This window comes from Strix uralensis, chromosome 4, assembly GCF_047716275.1.
Source record: "Strix uralensis isolate ZFMK-TIS-50842 chromosome 4, bStrUra1, whole genome shotgun sequence".
NCBI classification, from domain to species: domain Eukaryota; kingdom Metazoa; phylum Chordata; class Aves; order Strigiformes; family Strigidae; genus Strix; species Strix uralensis.
The window spans coordinates 54,270,688-54,292,677 of record NC_133975.1 but is presented as its reverse complement, the minus strand read 5'-3'; the positions used below and the strand labels follow the sequence as shown (position 1 = coordinate 54,292,677).

General features: G+C 40.3%; 1 protein-coding gene across 2 annotated transcripts in view; it reads left to right on the top strand.

Moving 5' to 3' along the window:
- UNC5C (unc-5 netrin receptor C) overlaps positions 1-21,990 on the top strand; it is a 266,275-nt gene that overhangs the window by 164,017 nt on the left and 80,268 nt on the right. For both annotated transcript variants that reach the window (XM_074866782.1, XM_074866781.1), the window contains exons 2-3: positions 596-817; positions 19,412-19,555. In XM_074866782.1, coding sequence (XP_074722883.1) covers positions 596-817; positions 19,412-19,555 — 366 coding nt within the window. The remainder of the gene's footprint in view (positions 1-595; positions 818-19,411; positions 19,556-21,990) is intronic.

Here is a 21,990-nt window from a genome sequence, read left to right as displayed (position 1 = left end):
ACAAATGAAGTAAATAAAGCATAGCTTGGCACCTTCATTAGCAGTCTTAGCAAGAGAGTCACAATATGAACAAAGAGGCACAGACTGAACTTGGATTTAGTCTTTTGCCCTTAGAGCAGATTTCAAATTGCTCATCTGAAACGAAAGGCGCTATTTCCTATTTGTATCAGCCTCAGCCAATACTAGCTATGTGCATGCACTTGATTAAACAGTGCGATAAGTCACTATTGAAAAGTGTGACCTTGAAGCCTCCAAAAGTTTCTATTATTTCTTTTTACGGTTTTGCAGGCAACTCTCCCAAGCGCTAACATAATGTTTTATTGCTAGTATTGCCGGTGATGATAACAAAGGACCGTTCCCAGACATGTGAGTGTGCACATCCCTGTCACATCACATAGAGGAAAGAGAGCTCAGGATGTAAAGAACAATTTATTCTAGTCTGAAAACAGCAGCGCATTTAAGCCTTGGTCTAGGAATGCTCCTAAGATAACATTTTCTTAGAATAGTATGCTCTTTTTGAAATTTTCAGGAAGTGGTTGTGTTTGCCAGCTGAATTTTGGTTGTTTCATTTGTCCTTTCTTTCTCTTCTCGACAGATGATGATTTTTTTCATGAACTTCCAGAAACTTTTCCATCTGATCCTCCAGAGCCATTGCCCCACTTCCTCATCGAACCTGAAGAGGCTTACATTGTGAAGAACAAGCCTGTGAATCTGTACTGCAAAGCAAGCCCAGCTACGCAGATCTATTTTAAGTGCAACAGCGAATGGGTTCATCAGAAGGACCATGTGGTGGATGAGAGAGTAGATGAAACCTCTGGTGAGTTTGTGTTATGTCATGGAGGAATGAGGATTAAAAAGCATTAATATCAAGCCCACCATTGTAATCTAGCAGGTATTTCATATGGCAGCTACTTTTCTTTACTCTTGTTACAGCTGTGAATTTTGTAGATGGCATTACTGAACATTAGCTGCCACAGCACAGAAGTGATGTCTGCATCCAGGTCAATTAGTAAAACATGATTGTATAGCACCCTACCTGAGTTTGAAACAAAAAAAAGCAGCAGAACTGTGCACAAGCAAAATGGAATTGCTTTCTCAGCCAGGTCTACTCCCTGTTCACTTCTCCAGTGTCACAAATTCCCAGTGGTTGCACTGTATCGTAGTCACAGACCAAGAACCACATACTCCCCAAAGTGCCGAAAAACAATTGGATTGTTCCTAGAATGATGTTTTCTTGGGGAGATTTGAGAAAAAAGGGAGAAATTTAATCAGCTTGCAGCAAGAAAGAAGGAGAAAGCACACCTGGGCACAGTTTAGAGCAGTCTATTGATCCAGAACAAGCACCTGGCTGTTACTCCATTACACTTTCTGCCTGTTCCATGGAGCCTGTGTGAAGGAGAACTACAGTAGGTTAGCGAGAAAAGGGAAGGGAAAAAAAAAAAAAACCACACATGCACCTCATCCGTCCTGAGACAATACCAGAAATCCCACTGACATTCGTGGAAGAAAAATACAACCCTCATAGTACCAAAAAAAAAAAAAAAAGAAACAAAAGGTTTAAAAACTTGAGTAGTAAACCAGCATAAATCAAAGATATGATTGTTCCCATTTGGGAAGACTGGTAATCAATAGAGATTGAGTCACATGCAGGGAGAGAAGCGGGGACTTACTGCTGTTTTGATAGGTCTGAGAAATAACTGGATACCAAGCAAGAAGGTACCTTTCATTTGGGAATTACACCACCACTTGGTCTAATTACTTAGAAAAATAACTCCACCAGATGTCTTGGAAGTCTCTTGTGAACTGGGTTTTATTTGTTTCAGCTCATTTATTTGCACAGAGATCAAAAGCATAAGCTTTTAACAGTACTGTGGTGCTCTCAGCTTGAAAAAGAGAAGGTGGGTGTAGGAAGAAAGGCAGTAGAGAAAATCTGTATTAAACTTTGGGCCTGTTTATTTTTTCGTAACAATTGGCTTTTCCAACAACCTGACTGCAGCAGAAAAACTAAAAACCAAATTATTGTTACTTAATACATCTTCAATTTTCTTCATCCATGGGAGTCCACTGGAATGAAGAAGGACAAGCAAGAGGTCAGCTATCACTGTGTTAATTTTTTAAGCTTTTATTAGCATCAGCTTGCAGAAACATGAAAATGTTTGGCTTCAGGTGTTTCAGGTGTTTTCACTACAAGTGAAAAATTTATTCTTTTTTCTCAAAAATCTCATTATAGAAAAACTTCATGATGTGGTAAAGCAGATTGAATTCTGCAAATGTTGAAGGCCAGTCTTGAAAAGAGATGCATCTGAATATATTACAGGACAAAAGTTTTGCATAACAAACAGCAGCAATTATATGCAAATGAAGCCCATATCCAATTAGAGATTAACATAATCTACTGGAGTTTTGGGGGGGAGGAGGGTGTCAAAAGCTGTGCACATCACATTATTAGCACAAGAATCACAAACCCAGTCTCACTAATAGCTTGTTAAAATGAAACTGTCATCAGAACCTAAATTTGTCAGTCAACCTGGTTGTTGCCAAAAAGTTGGTTAATGCATGTCAGGGTTGTAGTGTTTGTGCACCTTCCTGTAAGTAGACTGAGAATCTAGGGCTCATAGCACATAGTTAATTTAGGAACGGGTAAACAATGTATTTAAAGTAATGGTAAAATAATATCTTCTTCAAAGCCATGGAAGTTCAGGAAAATATATCCCCTGCAGATGGAGCTGGAGAAAAAGTTGCAGGAGACAGTGACTGTGAGGATTCATTCTGGTGCCCGAAGAAGGAGCTATCGGCTTGGCAGCTTGCACCAGTCAGGCTGGCATAGCCCTTTGACTCTACTGCTTCTGAGTCTGTTTTGGATTCTCTTGCTATTTTTGGCTAGCTAGTGCAGCAGTTGTAACCTAGGGCACAGCAGTAGTGACTGAGCTGCTCAGGGGGTGGCGTAAGGACAGCAGCCCAAGCTTACACTGCTGCTGGCTTCCAGCTTGCAGTTAGAGAGGCTGGAGAAACCGTCCACAAATCAGGGTAGGTCTAGACTTTGCGTGGGTAATCCAGGGCTCAAAGGGGTCTTGGTTACACAGTGTTTCTACTGGGTCAGTTGTGTAATCCTAGCAACTAAAAACTGGGTGCATTCTTGTTTCCTGATATTTTACCATTCTTAAGGTCTGTTCTGCCTAAATACAAAGAAGAGCAGCATGGTGAGGCAGTCTCCTGCTGCCGTTTTTGAACCAGGCTTTCTCTTTCAGTTCTTTAGGTAAAAAAGCAAAGCAAAGGAAAACGAAACAGACAACAAAATATATGAGAGGAAAAAAGTAAAGGTCACCTGTGCTTTCTTTTCTAAAGGACGGGTAATCAGGAAGAAAGGAGTAAAATACAGGTGTGATGCTAGCGGTACATCATCTTGGGATTGTAAATGATGCATGAAAGAGAGAAATAGGTTTTGATTTGCAAAAGATTATGTGTTCATGGACTTTGAGCCTGTGCCCAGGAATGAAATCTATGTAGAGATGATCAACTCTTCTTATAAGGCAAATTTGTTTCCGTCATTGATAAAACCGGAGACAACAGCACAGCAATACCAGTGGCACAAGAGGTGGAATGAGAATGCAGCTGAGCTCTCATTGAAGTGAGCTGCTGGATGGAAATGTTGAATATCGTAAGAAGGTTAATTTTTAAGAGAGGAAACTAAATATTTATATCTTTTTCCTATGTATATATTTTTTTCTTTGTAACAGAAAAGGTACAAATTAAGAGTTATATGCACTTTGCACTGTGGGATATTTTTAAACAGTAGGTAAAGCAGTGCTGTAAAGAACATGCACAGGGACTCTGTGGGAGTTGTTGCCTTCTGGTTGGAAAGGATGAGAACAGTAATAGTGACAGGGTGTTCTAGTACCACTTTATTTAATTAAATTAGCCTGAAGAGAGAGCCTTACAAAAAAAAATATCCAGTGATCGAGTTTGAGAAGCCAGAAGCTTTACATAAAAGATATTACATTCTGTTTTTTAATCCTCAGACTCACTGGAATTTTTCTTTTTTATGGAAAAGGCTAAGCATTTTCATAAAGAAGTCAAATGGGTGCTTTGAAAATCTTTAGTGCACATCTTTGACTCTTTCATTTCCTATGTACATGAAATACAAGGCAGGGCATGGTCTTTTTTATGTTTTTACTGGAATATTTTCCCATTAATGTGGAAAATATATGTGAAGAATAAGAACACTGCTTTTAAAAAACAAAGATGAAAGTTGTTTTGAGGGAACACATTTGATTTTATGGCTGACTGTCATAAAAGATAACAGCAATGAAAGTAAAAGGAACCCTGCAGAACTGATGCTTTTGGGGGCAAGAAAATTCCATTGTCACAGGGCAGGAAGCTCAGTAGCATCGATAATTGTTCGAGCGATTTGTGCACATTTTCCAAATTACTGTACCTCTGAAAATGACTATGGCAGAAGATTTTATTTTGCATGTGTGCTTTTTATGGAGAAATATTTTCAGACACACAAGCACACCAATTCTGCAGTGGTGGAAGAGTTGCGGATATATAGAAAATCAGCATCCTGCACCCCTTTAATTTTTCCAGAGAGATTAAATGCTGCTAAATCAAACCCCATATCCCAGTGATGTACGACAGAGAAAAATCAGAACTACAGGGACTTTGGTTTTGTCTTTTCAATTTGGATATGCATTGTAATACCTTCTCCATGTCTATTAAGGCAAAATGATCTATAAAACCCCTCTTGCCCTCTGCAATGCCAGTGACATGTTCTTCTCTCTCCTTCAAGCAAGGAGAAAACAACATTTGGGACTCTTCTAAGTGCTAATTAAATAGACATATTGGGCTATTCAGCCGGCATTATTGTTTGCCTACACTTTCTGCCTTCTTTTGCTGAGATGCTAGGGAGAGGAGGGCTCAGGGAGTTTGCTGATCACCTCCTCCATGTTCCCAAATAGCAGCAAGACAGAATAAGGACTCTTGAGCTTGGCCTGAGGCTCCAGCTAATGCAAAATGAATGGGTTTATCTGTGCAATCTCAGAGGAAGGGCATGGTGAGGGAGGATCTGTTAAGGAGCAGGTGAAGTTGCTGATCCTTTTTCCCATGTCCTGGCTTCAGAAGCAGGCTCTCAGAAGACCTAATGTCCCCCAGGAGCATCCCTGATGCCACCCAGCCTTCAGCAAGGAGGATGGAATGCTCCAAGGACTTTCCCTTCATATGCCCCTTCAACTCTCTGTTCCCCACAAAACAACTAAAACAATAAAGTCAGCAACTGTATCGGAATAAGATTTTTGTCTGATGAGGAGGGTTTATTGAATGACACTGAGGTGGATGAATATGCTTGTCTTTTCAGACATGAATCTTAGACTTCTTTGTTTCAGTTTCTTTACATAGCCACCACTGTGATTCCTGTGGTTACCTCCTACCATTACCTTTCCACGTTCATACAGTATTTTTTGATGATTTGCAGATTTGGTGAAAGGAGATTGGGCTTTTGACATAGGATCAGCATTGATCTGGTGAATAGGAGGTTGTGACTTTAGCAGTGGGTTTGGCCACCTCTCAAGGGAGCAGGTACCCAGCTAGCTAAGTCTTTAATAGATCACCCTCTGGACAGAAAGATCAAATACTGATGTCTGCCTTTTTGCCTCTGAAACAGCTCTTACAAGATTTTGTGGCCAAGACAGCAGTGGGAAAACCTCCACAGCAACTGTCTGCTCTTCTGGCGCCATGTATAGAGGCAGGAAAACCACTTCCAGCACACAATGCTTTGTTGCTTTATCTTACTCTCTGTGTGTACATCTCATGAAAGCTGTTTATTTTGGTGTTTGTGACACCACATTTTAGAAGGGTGCATTGCCCTAATGACAAAAGTCACGTCAACTTGTTTGAACATTGTTTAAGCTGGGATTTTTGATTGTACAGCAAAGATCATCATACAGCCTCTCATTTTGAGAAGTTGTGCTCATTTGTCTTACTATTTTTTATAAATAATCTATTGTTTCTAAGTATAGCACTTCTTTGAATAGCAGTGTTGAAGAACTTAATCTGGGAGCCCAAACAGAAAATTCAAGTGCCCCCTACCCCCAGGTAAGCACAGCTCAGGGAGAGGCATGTGGAGGGGTAGTGTTTTACTTGTTTTCTCTAACTCACAGATCCTCCTTTCCTTATTGCTGTTTTCCCTCTCTGCACATCTTCCTTCCTTAATCTCTTTTTTGCTTCTTGACCTTCTGTAGCCTCCAAATTCTCTGTATTATTTTTCAAGAGGCCAAAAGATAAGGAAAAAAGCTATTTTTCTGAACAAATGTGGCCAGTATCCCTATTAACTTCACTAAGGAGATGACAAGTGATGCTAAATGCTGCAGTTATACTTAGCCTGCAATATTTTGACTCTCTGGGGTAGAATACCTTGGGGTTATGTTAGTAAGGGTAGCCACATATCATAAATAAGGATTGCTTTCATTCCACTGTTGTCAGAAGTGATTTTATTTTCCATTTATCATTGGATCAAATCCATTACAAACATCAAGTACCCTGATTCAAAATAATTATTTCTCAGCAACATGTTGCCAATTTTTAGCTCTGCTTCTTCAACACTGCACTAATCCAACTCATTTCAAGGAAATTTAGAAACATATCTGTGTATCTCTTTCCAAATGCTTCTATTAATAGTTTTGAGATGTGGGTTAGAATTGATACTACAGTCCATTTTCTTTAGGAATTCAAAGTCTCTCCCCTCTTTGGAAGGATGCTGTAAGTGAAACACATTTATATGTATGGCCTGAAAGACTGCAGCCGGTGCAGAAAGGAGCAGACAACTATATCTCTGAAGAACTGGAATTCTCCAAGTAAATACAGGCTGTTTACTTACATAAAAGTTTATGAACAAACCCACACTTTTTTCCTATTTGAGATTTGGGTTGCAGCCATTTTTTATGTCACTTCAGCCATCTTATGTTTACTTATCACTGCCCGTGGCCTGACAGACTGCTCTTCCAAGGAGGAGTAGCCCTATGCCCATCACCACTGCAAGAGATGTTTTATCTTCTCACAGTTTGAGTTTTCAAAATCAACTGCTGGGAACGTGGTCCCCAGCACACCCAGATCAAGGGAGTACCCGACAACAAAGCTACTGCAGACATTTTTTGCAAGCAGGCAAAGTTTCCACTTTTATCTTGAGGAATTGGTATATTTTGGTAAGAAAAAAAGCTGGTTTGGAAGCTTCAGAAGACAGACATTCACAGAGAGTCAAAGAATCACCATTTTCTAGCATATAAATTCGAAATGGTGATTATTTTTGTTGAATTTAGTGGAGAAATCGCTGAGATCAGTCCTGACCTAAAGAATGGAAATAATCTTTTTATATACAGAATAAGAAATGGGGCCAGATACTTGCTTCCAGAGGAAAATCTGCTTATAGGCAATACATAACCACCCCCCAAACCCAGGGAGATTATCTTTTTGTATAGAAGCCTGCAAAAGACTCTGTGGTTTTTGAGTTTAGACTCTACTGAGTATAATATTCACTTATAATACATATATTAACATATCAGTAATTTCTTATTTAATCAAACTGTTGTATGTGGGGTTTTGTCTCTGTAAGTCTTTGTGGAAGGCTGCTTCTAGCTCTTAGACCTCAACACCTTCTTTACATGTTTACAGCCATTGTCACCTACCTGTCCTTCTGCTAATGCTGTCCTTTCCAGCAGCTCTTTGCCCTGCCACCTTTACAGACAGCAGCCATGGACCTCATGAACCCTCTCCCCTCATGCTGCTCAACTGGCTGAGGTTGGCTCTTCCAGCCTTGGCACTTGCTCTATCCTTCAGGGTATTCAGGGATGCTAACACGGCAGCCCAGAGGGAGCTACTCTTCCTGCAAGTTAATTCTGCTCACGCTCTTCCTCTGAGTAATGGAGGACCCATGGGAAAGGTCATTTGCCTATTCCAAATTTTCTGTGGATTCACCATGTATCTCTGTGCAAATCACTCAACGTCCCTGTTATTTACCTCTGCAAAGTGCTTTGGGACCAAAAGATAAAAGCTTCGGGATATTTATTCATTTCCTATTGCAGCATTAACTTCCTATCTGCAGCTGTTTGCCTAATTGTCCTGAAGTTTTCCTGTGGGCTTCCAGAAAAACAAATTTGAGACAGGAAATAAAGTTATTTAAAATAATAATAAGAGGAATGTGGATGCTTAGTGCATTCATCTGAAGCATTTGAAGATACGCCTCTGAATATTTCCAGCCTACACCTTATCTCCCTCCAAGTTTTTCCTTCATTAAACCCTTTGTTACACACTTGTAATCTCAATTCCCCAAAAGACATCTTCAGACATCAGTCCACCCACCACAGCTTCAGACTAGCCATGACTTTGCACAGCAATGCTTCCTTTTTCAATCCATGTCCCCTGGCTCCTTTGGAGCTGAACGCCTTTTGTGTGGGATCTGGAGCCCCTGTGGTGAGGGCGGTCTGGTGCCTGAAAGGCTAATAAGTATCAACTTGGTTTGGAAGTGGGTCCCAAAGGTTCTCCATCCTGCATCCGCTTGCCTAAATGGAAAACAGAAAAGAAGAGCAGAGCCAAGGTCTTGTGTGCTGTAAAACAAAAGTGCTGCAGTCAGTAGCACTCCGGCTGTGCAAGGGCAGGAACACTTGCATCCTGTAAATGTAGTTTTTTTCAGTTAATTAAATATGAGAATGAGTAGGATTAATAGGTCTGTAGTGTCTTTTCAAAAATCCCTGAAAATATTAATGGAAATGGAAGGTCAAAATTATACCTTACTTTTTCTTCAATGAGAACAAGAACAAGTTATAGTCTGATGCAGTCGCTGGAAATGTGGTGTAACACTGTTTAGAAACATCGGGATCTTGATGACTGTGCCAGACATTTAAGTTTGTCTTGAGTCCCTTGATGTTTGTGTAAGCTTGTATCTCAGTTACTTGAGTAGTATCTTCTACTTTTTCCTCTATTAGCTCATTAGACAGTGAAGAATAATTCCTATTGCTTAAAACTACATTGGAGAAATCCTTTTTTTTTTTTTTTAAAAAAAAGAAAAGCCATTTGTATGGAACAACAATTGCACATAGATCATCAGATTTTTAGTGAGGCTTTTTTCACTATGTGGGTAGGGTACCAAATCATCACTAATGTGTAAGGGAAAGAGAGGTGGCTGTCACATGCAGCTCTGACCCATGCAAGCTCTAATTTTGTGCTGCCTTTGCAGGTTCACCGGCTGTACTCATTTTGTCATTCCCATGCATTCCTGATTCATACATAAAATGAGCAGTGTGATATGGTAGGTAGCAGCAGGACTGCCGTTCACCTGCAAGGTTATGAACAGCTCCTTCTCATCAGGTTTTGATGGGATGCATTTCACAATTCCTCATAACTTCTCATCTCTCTTCATATTTTGATTGTGAGAGCAGAAAGGGAGTCTTTTGTCAGACTCTTCTGTGTCTCTTCTTCCCCTTGAATACTGATCTTTAGGCCCTTGCAGCCTCTTCTATTATTTGCTCCCAGGTTTTGATTTTAGAGAGGATCTCGGCTGGTTGATTGCTGCTTTTGGCTTCCCAGTGACTTGTATAATGATGTTTCTGTAATGAGTGCTGACATTGCACCTGGGTTGGTTGCCGTGGCCTCTGCTGAAGAGGAGGAAGGATTGCCAGGCCTGAAGAATAATGATGCCTAGAAGTGGATCAGGCTTGCTTTGGGGCTTAGTTTTAATCCTTTTGTTCTTGAACTACGGTGGAAACCAGTATTGGAATTCAGTCAGAGTGGGTACGCAGACACACAAAAAAAAGGGACAACCAGAATTACAGGGATACTATTGATGGCATTTTCTTACATAATGAAAAAGGTCTTTTTTCATGTCAAAGTCGCACAGATCTGTAGAGCAACTTGCTTGCATCTCTGGTGCCTCGCTGTAGCTGATGAGGATCATGGGCTGTGCTGTATCCAGAAACATGTACATGCCAAATGACTTCATGACCACCAGGCTGCCTTTTCACATGCCTTCCTGCAATGATTCTTTTATTTGCTGCAAACTGAGAAAAATCTCCTGGCTTTCAGGAGCTGTTGTTTTGACTGCTGCCCTGGCACAGCCCTGAAAACGTGCTGGATGGGGGAGCAGACAGTAAATTCCCAGAGCTTCATCTCTGGAGAAAGTCACTTCACTTGGCAGTGCACTGGACAAAGCTACTTTGAAAGCAGCTGCTTGCCTTTTAATTTTTCTCTTTTTAATTGTTTTTCAATACCTAAGTCGACTGTGAAATGCCATCCCTAGCATGCACAACAGCAAAAAACGGTGAGGCTTTTACACTTCTCCCCCAACCTGCTGTTCCTGCACAACGTGAACTAAAAAGTAGGAAAACAACTGCTGAGGAAGGCTCCCGAGTGACCCCTTGTGTCACGTTGCGACTGTCCCTGTTCCCACAATAGCTGCACTAGCCACTGAACTGTGTCATCGCATTAAGTTCACAGAAGTAAGGCATTTTCACATTGTCTCTGCTTCTCAAAACCACGCAGAGTGGGTGTGGTACATAAGTACATGTGCAGATACATATTTTATATATATACACACACGTATATGTCACTAAGTCAATAAGATAAACAACTTGGTGTACATTTTTATATAAAAATTTACACATAAACCCATTTATTGTTCATTTCCCTGCCCCTCCCCCCTGCTATGCAAAAGGCATGTAAACACACTGTTCAAAATTCAGATGCTCTCGGTTGGCTTCCCAGATGTTTGAAGTTCAATAGATTTTTTTTTTTTTTTCATAATTTCCTCAGCTTCTTCTAGTGAAGTGCTAAACAACCATTATTCCTTTTTGCCTGCACATTGAGATTCATCTGTAGACTCTAAACTGCCTCAAAAGTGCTTCAATTTTGCATGAGCACTAAGCTGGGGACTGGGAAGCATTACCCACTGCTGAAGGCCCAGATCATTAGAAAGAGCATGTAAATCCTCTGAACCAGAAATAAAAAGTGCACAGATTTTCTTTGTGAAGTCTCAACTGCAGCTTTAAGTAAAACATGAACCATTGGCACGTTTTTTTCCTGGCACTTGAAAAAAAATAAAACCAACATCTTTTCTCAGCTGCACGTGCCTCAATCAAAAGAAGGGAAGACTGGGCTTTGACCCAAAAGTTGGAGCTGCTAAGAGCTTATACTCATGCTTTCCTATGCAGATGACCTCTCTTCTTCCTGCTCCCTGTAAGTAGCACCAGCCTGGCAGAGAATTGCTCAGGTACTGCTGCTCTGGGTTGCTTAGTGTTGGGATGTTTTGGGTCAAGATGCTTCAACTTGTGTTTCTGCTCCTACACCTCAGCCTATGTGAGTTCAGAAATTATAATGCACATGGTTGAATGTAAATATATGTTTGTATTGAGGTTTTCTTTGGAGTCCTGCTACACTGGAGCATGATTATTACTTTTGTACCAGGAAAAAGGAAAAAAGAAAGCGTCAACAATAGGCACATTGTTACATGCAGAAGAGAACAGTGCATTTTGGAGAAATTTGTGCATATTAGCAAAAAAAATGCCATCAACCAGAAAATAGCCTCCATTAAAAAAAAGGGGGGGGAGGTGTTTTTCCTTTGTCTCTGAAGTATTTGTAGGCTGAGAACAAGCAATCCAGTGCTGTTCTAAGTTATTATATGGCAGCAATGAGCTGCCAAGGTTGGCTGAGGGAGGAGATAGTAGAGGGGCTCTTTTACCTTCTCCAAGGGTACAAGCCCATGGTGCTGTACTGCCCACTTCCACCATGCTGGCAGGGTCCAGGGCACACGGTTTTGAAATCTTCCATGCATCTTATACAACTTGGTCCTTCAGATGTTAATAGGAAAAGAATAAAAAGGCCTTGTTTTCACTAAAAGAAAATAAAACCCAAACACAATGTGTGTTCTTTAATTCCAGTTCAAAGTAAAATCCCGTGAAGATAGCCCTCTGTAATTTTTGTGTAAGTCAGATAAAAGATAGTAGGGAAGCTGGGATTTTAGCTTAACTCACTACTGTTAGCTGGTAATTAGATACCATAGCTAACAGATGCAAACCAATGCAAACTTGACATTGGTTTTTAAAGCAAAATTGTCTTTATTAGACTGTTGCTTTCATCTGTATTAATTTGAGTTAAGACTATCTGTTGCCTAGAGAGAAAGTGATGAAGAGAGCAAAAATAGCTGGAAGTCGTTAATTTAAATATTTAAACTAATATCTGTGGAAAACTGTGATTTTTATGCAGTCATTTCATATCAGCAGCCAGCCACAATTTATGGAAAAGCAGTATTGAGGCAAAAACAGGTGCATGCAATCACAGCATGAAGGATTACTGGGTGTTGAAGCTGTTTGCTCTTTTAAACTATCTCTAGATATCTATCTGTCTATCTATCTTTTGTTAAGATTACAGATACTCTATGTAGAAAATAAGCTATAGGCAAAGTGTGCCATTATGCAATCATCTCTGTCCCATTAGGATGCACAAAGTACATTTTTCTCAGCAAGAACTTTAATATTTGAAGCCATTCTTCTTGTGCATAGCCTATTTATTCATTTTTTAAACACCAAATTCCACAGCTTAAGTACTCTGATATATTTGAGCAGAGTAACTCTCTGACTGCGAGGGATCCATCTCTGCAAGAGGATAAATAAATTTCTATTCTGACACAGCACTGATTTTATTTTTACTTTGTAAAAAGGTTATTTCCCCAAGTGATCAGCCTTCTGCTACATAGGCAGGTTGTTCATAGTACCTGTGATGAGCGATTAAATAAATTGGACAGGTCATTCTGGACTATCAGTAAGTAAAAAGATCATCATTCTTGGCTTTGGGCACTTAAGTTTTGCCATCAGAGAGTAATCTTATGACAAAGAACTGCATAAGAAAGCGGTCTGTTTACCTTTTATTGTCTGTTTGCAGTCATACCACTTTGGTGTATGGTCTTGGCCACTTTCATGAAGGAAAAAACATGGTGCTGCTTTAAGGATTTTTGGATGAAGCTTTGTATGAAATGTAAGACAGATGGGGACTATGTGAACTGAAAATGCTTTCATCCTTTTTGCCAAATACTGTGGAGATAATCCAGCCTCTCCCCAAACTATTGCAAAACTCTGATTTTCTTTTTTGGTATCAGGATTCTCCTGCCACCCTCATCTTGCATTAAGAAGTGTGTGTACTTATGTAATTCAAATCTGTCCTGACTGAGCAACATTCATAAAGTATTCCTTCACATCCCTCTCCTACTCCTAATAGCTAGAAGAAGGAACTATGAGTCAGAAAGCATGGACTGTTTCAGACTGGCACTGATTTATTTTAAGACTGAGCAAACCACGGCATTTTTCTGTATGTCTAGGGTGAGGATCTGAATGGGGATGCACTGTGAAGTTACAGGCCATATAGTTTGATTCTATAGCAGCATGTGTTGCATGGACGTGCAGAGGAATCCCCCTACCCCAGAGCTGTTTTGCTGCTGACTCCCCAAAGCTTCTTCTGTCCCTGCCCTCTGTGTCCCCACCGCACAGTAGGAAGGGAGATTTGGGGGTGCATGCAGTTGGGGGAATCTGTGCCTGTCTAGGGACAGGGGAGCCAACAGCACTGAACGTCAGGTTTGGGAGGGTGCTCTGAGTAACGATTTTAAGAAATTGAACTTGTAGACTTTCATGCAAGTTACCTGCATGAAAAGGGGCTGTATTGCCATACTTATTTATAGTGGCTGTGATACACCTGCAATCTATATGCATGTATTACAGTAATGTCTTTTTCCAGACCAGTAGGTCATAAAGTCCCATCTCCTTGAGAAATGTGTTCTATGGTGTATATGATTACTAATTAATGAAATACCTTTTGGGCAAATGAAAGCACAAAAGCACAGAAATTGTTTGAACTTCTACTTACAGAGGAAATAAACAAATTATCCATGCCATTTCTTGGAGTTTGTAAGTGCAGTTTAGTCTTGCAACTAAATAGCTCCTGTTTAGTGTTGTGCCAGATGGTCAAACACAGGCCAATATAATACTTCCACAAAAATTTCTCTATCAAAGTCCTGGGGAATATTTTCACACATGTGGAGTATTAATATCAAATGCTGAACATTTATGGCAGCCAAAATGCATCAAAATAATTTCTTGGCAGAATGATGCCCAGTGAGGTGTAGATACTAACTCTGTGACGTAGACTGACCCCAGGTTGGATAATTACATTTGATTGATAATAATCTTTTGTTTTCAGATGTTTACAGTAATAATTTATTGTCTTGCATAGTCATACACAGTTGCAGAACCTTATAAGACATTATTGTTTCCCTCTAGAAAGAAGTGAGTCTGATTGGCAAATCTGCTTCTGTTAAAATCATTGGGAAATTTGCCAATTACTTTGGCGGGTGCAATATGGAACCCATGATTTATTACTGCAGTTACTAATAATCTAACATAATATCATACAGTTACATTACATTTGCATACATTAAAAAAGATAACATTTCTGCCTCTGAAGACCAGATAATCTACCTCACAGTTTGTATAGCCAGCTAAGTGAAGTGCTTGGGGACCGTGTCAATGAAGTGTGACTTTGCTTGACTGTGTTTCTAGGATACAGCTTATAATAAAAGACCATGTATATAAGGCACAATTCCCTCTTCAGACTTTCTTTTGCTCCAGGAGGGGTGGTAGTTTTATTTTGATACATACTATCAGCCAGTGCCTCTCCTCGGTGCACACATTGCCAGTAGGAAGACTGAGCAAGGCTCCCTCCACCCTCTGCCTCTCTCCGCCCATGAATCCCTCATTAACGTGCAACTACAGAAATAAGTAAAGTTCTGGTTCCTTCCTACTCTTTTTCAGAGCCCAAGTTGTGTTAGTCCCAGAGATATATTTATTTTATTGAAATGAATAATTGTATATGCTGTGCTACTAAATATGCAAAAATATTTAATTCATGGGACTGGGACATAATTGCAGACTGATTATGCCAGACGCCCTGAGCCTTCTTGTAAGTTATCCTCTGTCCTCAACTGGTCAGAAAACTGTTAGGGGCAAAAGGATATCTTAGACTGGTTTATTTAGTCTCCTAACAGCTATAGGATTTTGGGCCTCTCTTTAGGGAAATTCCACCAATGTAATGTCTTTTTCTGGTGCCAGGTTTAGGTAAGTGTATTAAATCTGACTGATCTGGGTGTATAAACAGCCCCAGCCTTGAGCAACCTCTGTGACATCTTTTATAACCCAGCAGACCCAGATCTGTATACTCAGGACCCAGAGAGGACAGCAAATATTTTTGCTTTTGTTTTTTCCTCAGATTTTTTTTCTTCCTTGTGCTCAAGTTGTAAAACTTCTTGCATTGCTGCTCTCTTGGGAATGATGCAGTTATTCATCAAGATCAGAAAAGAAATGCCTATACAGAAAGAGCCCAGCAACCTGGGGATGCATTTTTAAGGATCTGTGATTTTTTTCAGTGAACAATCTTAAGATACAATTACCATTTATTTTTGAGAATTGCTTTAAATTACTTTGATTTTCTGCATTTTCATTTTAAAGCTCCTCTCTTTACAATCTTCTTGTTGCCAAAAGTAAGAGTGATAATTAGACCAAATATCTTCACATATCTGTCTTCATACCCAAGATCCAGATGGGCTGCAAGGGGCTACAGAAACAGTTCTCACTTTGTTGAATGCAGATTAAATTTGGACAGTACAAGCAAATGCTTTTCCTTGTCATATTCTAGTTATTCATCACAGGGAGTGTATGAGTTAGAAATACTATATAGATGCTCTTTATGGATTTATATGCATTAGAAGGGACCTGTCAAGCATTCTAGCTGCCCACATTTCTGTTATCTCCCTTCAGCTGTGTTTGTTAGTGCATTGCTTTAAATGAGGAAGATCCTGACTTCTTGTGGATTGTGCCACCATCTACGTGATTATATTAATTCTGGAAATGTGCAGTTTACTCAATGTAAGAAAACATTTATGCTGCATATCTTCACCTGCTGTATAGCTTAGCCATATGAGGAACTAGACTGAAGAATTCAATATATTTCTAATAAAGAAGGTAAGGTAGAGGAGATGATACTCTCTGTGAGAGGGCAACGTTTTGTTACTATGACAAAGTAAAATTGGCCAATACCGAGTAGGTTATATGATGCATAAATTACTGCTAATCTCTTAATCTGTCTTGTCCTAAATATATTTAGGCAAAATATAGGGACTCCTTTTAAAGTGACTTCTATTTTTGCACTCAGAGGTTGTGCACTCACCTATAATCAAACAATTTGATAAAGAGTTGCCTGAACTACAGGCACAGCATGTCACGTTGTCTGGAAATATTGAGACATGGGTTGTTTGGCTTTTTTTTTAATTTTATGACTCCAGCTACTGTTCTTTGATGTAGAAGCAGAAGCAGCTTCAACAGGGGTAAGATGAAGATCTCTCTTTGAAGTCATCATACCAGGGTTGTCCTGCACTTGGTGCCCAGGTGAAATGGATAAGCAATACACTCCTGAATGAAAGCAGACTGTACCAGCTCCTCTGAAATCTGATGTAGAGCAGTATGTCAGCTGGTAACAAGGCAGTTGCTATTTGAGGTATCTCAGCAAATTGCATTTTTTGTAATCTAGCCTAGAAAGGGATTTTCTGTTAGGGGTTACATTGAGGTGTGTTAGCAGAAGGAATAGAATTGTGAGTTGGTACAAGAAGGGAAACGCAGCCCTTTGCGCTTGCCCCGGAGTCCGAGGCTGGGTGCATTTCAGCTGGTGAGATGTTTCTTCTAGATTGATGTAGCTGTTTGTGCAATGAGGTGCCAGTGAGTGACACTGGGAAGGAGTGACTGAATCAGCTTCAAGTTCTGGCCATGGATCCTTACATCCCAGATGATCTCATGCTATCACAAACTGGCTTGATACATTTTGAACTCTAGGAAAAAGAGTTTACCTTAGAGACAAAGACGCAGTGATATTTTTTTGCTTGTAAGCAGAAAGAGGCAGCATCTATTTGGTATGTAAAGAAGGTGTGCATCTCTTTGGTCATGGTGCAACAATTGATATGACTCAAAGATCAAAGGCCAATTTACTTTGAATAACCTGAAACCTATCAGTATGTCATGGCTGTCCCAAAAGACATTAGCTGGAGTACGTTGGTATTTTGAATTAGAAAGCATCTCAGTAAGTCAGAGATAAAAAGTTCTGCTGGTGCATTCAGTGAGAGCTATTTGTCACATGGTTTTGTATCATCAACAGACTATCAGAAAATGGCATTTGAGTCCTGAATGTTAAGACTGTTTCATAATCATTATTAACCAGTACTGTCATTATGAGCCTGCTTGCTTTAGCCCTCGGGTAACAAAGTTCACTGCTCCATCAAACTCTGTCATAATCAGCCTTATTATAAAAACATAATATTGTAACCCTCAAAGGCTCCCTGGACTAGTGCTATAAAAACTGGGAATGAACTGAAGTAATCTTTAGGCAGGCAGCAATTGCACTGGGAAAATATAACCGTTTTTATGTATGTAATGTACATGATCCGTCCGCACCCTCTTCATGCTCTTCTCAACAGGACAAAAGCTATCCCTCAGACCCCTTTTGGAGCCAAATTAGCTCATCAAAGTAGAACAAGTTTGTAACACAGTGTTCACTGCATATCAAATGCCCATGCACCACTTTGATTTCCATTCTTTGGAGTGCAGTTGCCATGTTTTGAGTATTTCATTTCAAGGAGGAAAGCTATTAAGTGTTTCCCCAAAGTGGCTGATTATTCAGTGGCTAAAGATGTCAAGGATAATGAAATAAAAAGGGAGCTAGACTGTGATAGTCTCCATCAACAAAATGCATCTCATTAGAAGGCATTCCCATCAGAGAAGTCTATGGTATTACATGCATGAATTCCTTTCTGCTGTTAGGTTGTTAACCAAGTTTTGGATGCAAACAGCATGCAGCCTCAATGACAGTGCACAACTGTGTACAAACAGTAATTAATCATTGGCTCCTGAATAGAGCCTCTGTGAGGCTGGAGGCAAATCAAAGGGCTGGCCTCGTTTCCAGCGCTTGAGGAACGTGCTGTGCTGTACAATTGGGAACATTCACGTTATGAATATCACCTTGTAAGCCTGTGGCAGGAGGCTGAGGGTAGCTGGCCTCCACGGGCTCAAGTCTGTGCTCAGCAGAAGGACCTGCCCTTTGGTGTTTGGTGATAGGGACAAACTGTGCACGCTGTGATCCAAGGATCTTTCAGTTGAGTTTCCTGGCAATTCTAGAAGGAAAAAGAAAATCAGTCCCACTACACAAAATATTTCAATGTGAATTTATATATTCAAGGCTGTTTGCAAGAGTGCATTTTTGAAATGGCGATGGTGTTTTCTACAGGCAGACACACATTAAAAGTTTATTGATTCTTTGGCATCAGCAACAAAGACCAAATATGCTGACAAGAGGTGTAAGCACTCTTTCCCGCCCCCGCCCGGTATCTTGGCTGAAATTAAGAGTGTTTAGAACAGGCAGTGCATTTTGAGGCAGAGAAAGGGGTTGTGTTGGTATGGAACACTGGTTGTCATTAGAGGATCAACTTATTACCAACGATCTTTGCAGTGGTGTCGTGAGACACCACAGTATTTCCTTGCACTTAGGAGAAGCAAAACGGCTTCCCAACAGAGAGCACTGTGTGGGAAATGTGGGCAAGTATTGGTCTGCTAGGAAGGATAGCGAGTGGGTCATTGTCGTTGTTGGTGCAACTGTGGGTTTTGGGGGGGTTTCGTTGAGATGTGTTATGGAGGGCAGGGCCAGGGAGACTGTCAGACACTGAAGTGTATTGCACTGTATTACAAAATCACCTAAAAAACATTGCAGTATCTGCAGTATATATGACAGTAATAGTCCCCAAACTACAGCTTGCAATAACCATACTGCAGCACATGTACCCATCATTACAGAGTATTGGGGCATTTTCTGCAATGGTAAAATCCGTTTTCCTGTGTCAGAGTGAACAGGACTTCTCCCTGTTCTGTATCTGTCTAGCAAAAGGAGATGAAATACAGGAGGGATAAGGGAATCATATAAATTGAATGACCCTGTTGTTTTTTTATATTCATATGAAAATAAAACTGGGCTGGATCGTCCTTGATGTAAATCGTCGGAAGGACATGGTACAATTTATATAAGGTGAGATGCTGTTCCTCTTACTTGTCTAACGTACATGTGATAAAAGTCAGAATCGCACTGATTAGTTTTCATTCACCCACTTCTCTTATTATGCAGATAAAGTGGTGTTTACTTCCCTTCACATCATTGTGACAGTCCATGTTGCTGAGTAGATATTGGTAGAGAGCTGTAAGGTCTCACAACAACTTTGCAAGCAGACTTCTGTACTACACTTTTTTCTTTCTATCTGTAAGCCTAATATTGACCAGAATTACTTCTACCCTGACAGGTCTGATTGTCCGAGAGGTAAGCATTGAGATTTCCCGCCAGCAAGTCGAGGAACTCTTCGGGCCTGAAGATTACTGGTGCCAGTGTGTTGCCTGGAGCTCTGCAGGCACCACCAAGAGCCGGAAAGCCTACGTCCGTATTGCATGTGAGTGTCTTTGCTCTGTGTGTTGAGTTGATGGTGTTTGGGTGAGGAAAAGTGGAATCTCTGCTGTTTGGGAAAGAGATTTTGTTTCTGACCAGTTAGGCTTTGTATTTTCTGCAGTTATTGATGCATACTAAAATTAAGGCCTTCAGAAGCATTCGTAAGAATTTCAGTTTATCCTGTTCTTAAGAGGAAAATCTCATTCTTCTCCTTTGTGTGGGGGATGAGCATCAAAAACAATATTTCTTGAGTACAGCAGTTACATGTCTCAAGAAAAGTGTCTGAAGCTAATGAGTAGGAATATTACCAAAGCAAGTTATGAAATGAGGTGACAGCTGTTCCTTTCACAGAATCACAGAATGGTTGAGGCTGGAAGGGACCTCTGGAGGTCATCTGGTCCAACCCCCTGCTCAAGCAGGGCCACCTAGAGCCTGTTGCCCAGGACTCATTCCAGGCGGCTTTTTAATATCTCCAGGGAGGGAGACACCCCCCCCACCACCACCTCTCTGGGCAACGTGTGCCAGTCCTTGGTCACCCTCACATTGAAAAAGTGTTCCCTGATGTTCAGAGGGACCCTCCTGTGTTTCAGTTTGTGTCCATTGCCTCTGGTCCTGTCACTGGACATCACTGATAAGAGCCTGGCTCCATCTTCTTTGCACCTTCCCTTCAGGTGTTTGTAGACATGGATGAGATCCCCCTGAGCCTTCTCTCCTCCAGGCTGAATAGTCCCAGCTCTCTCAGCCTTTTCTTGTAGGAGAGATGCTAGGCATCTTTGTGCCCCTTTGAAGGACTGTCTCTAATGTGTCCGTGTTTCTCTTGTACTGAGGAGCCCAGAGCTGGACCCAGTACTCCTGGTGTGACCTCACCAGTGCTGAGCAGAGGGGAAAGATCACCTCCCTTGACCTGCTGCCAGTACTTTTTGTCTAATGCAGCCCAGGATACCATTTGCCTTATTTGCCACAAGGGCACATTGCTGGCTTATGGTCAGCTTGGTGTCCACCAGGACCCCCAGGTCCTTTTCTACAAAGTTGAAAATATATATCTCTGCAATCATATAATAAAGCTGCTCTTCCTTAATAAAGAACAAAAATGTCTGTTTAGCATATCATGTAATCAGATTGGTAATACAAGTTTGAAAGTGGTCATCTCAACCCTAATATTTCATCATTGTTATTCATGGCTACTAATCTCAATATTTATTTTGAACCATTCCCAGCTTAGACCCCAAGAACACAGGGCAACCAGTTCCCTGAAAACAGATCTTCATTTGACTGTACAAATATTTAATGTTCATTAATTTTCAAAGGGTGCTTTTCTTTGTAATAGAGTAGTCACACTGGGGACTCCCATTTCTCTTTCACATGATGAAATCCTGTTTTGTATAATGGGAACAAAATATATCATCTGGAATTGTATCTCTTCCTCTGCTTTCACCTCAGCAAAAACACATTTTGTGAGAAAAGGTCATTAGAAGCTGGGTTTGCAATATGTTTGCTGCACTACTAACAATTTATAATGAGAGAAGAGAATTCTTCCAGCCAAATAAAGCTTTTCACAGGCACGTTAGAGGAAAGACTCTGTCATTTAAAACTCTTCATTTAGAGCTTGGTTCTCCCTTTGTTCTTGAGAAATTATTACTTGGTTAAATCCTCGAAGAGGAGTTACCTTCTGTGTAAACATCCAGATACAAATCTCAGAGGTTCAATTTAAATACCCATTTTTGAATGCTTTTAGTCCAAGTAACTGACTGGAAATAGAGGATCTTTACTTTTTAGTACAGGACTAACCTCAGGGAAGAATTTCCCCAGGGTTAAGGGCAGCTACAATATTGTACAGACAGTCTTCCTGCAAAATTAGAAGTGCCATTACATATGTGCATAGTGCTTTCCCATGGCAGGAAATTTAGCAAGACTTTCAGGATTTTCTTTTTCTGTACTGAAACAAAAGAGAGTGATTTCAAATTTATTTCTTCTAAGCAGTCAGCACTTCAGAGAGGCTTAGCAATGTTTGAACAGGTTTTTTAGATTATGACTCTTAAATTAAGTAGATTTTCATGTCCTGCCAGTTAGCCCTTGACAGATGACCATTAAATTAACACAGTTTAGAAGTCTGAGTGTATTTCACTTGATGGTTAAGTAACTTTTGTGTACTGCCATATCTATGTGCTTAATTTCTATATAACACATAATCATTGTATGCATATGCAAGTTATTTTATATCAATTGACATTTCTTCACAGGTGTCCAAATTTCTATTGAAGGTGCTCATAATACAGAGTTTGCTTCTTTTTCTTACCGTATTTTGGAGAGAGAGCAACAGTCAGTTCAGTGATTTTTTTGGAGTCTTGGTGGGATTTTTTAGAACAGTCTCATTAAATAAATTCCAGGGAGTTTTATGTGCCTGTAACTCAAATGTGGCTTTGTATTTTACTGAAGTTT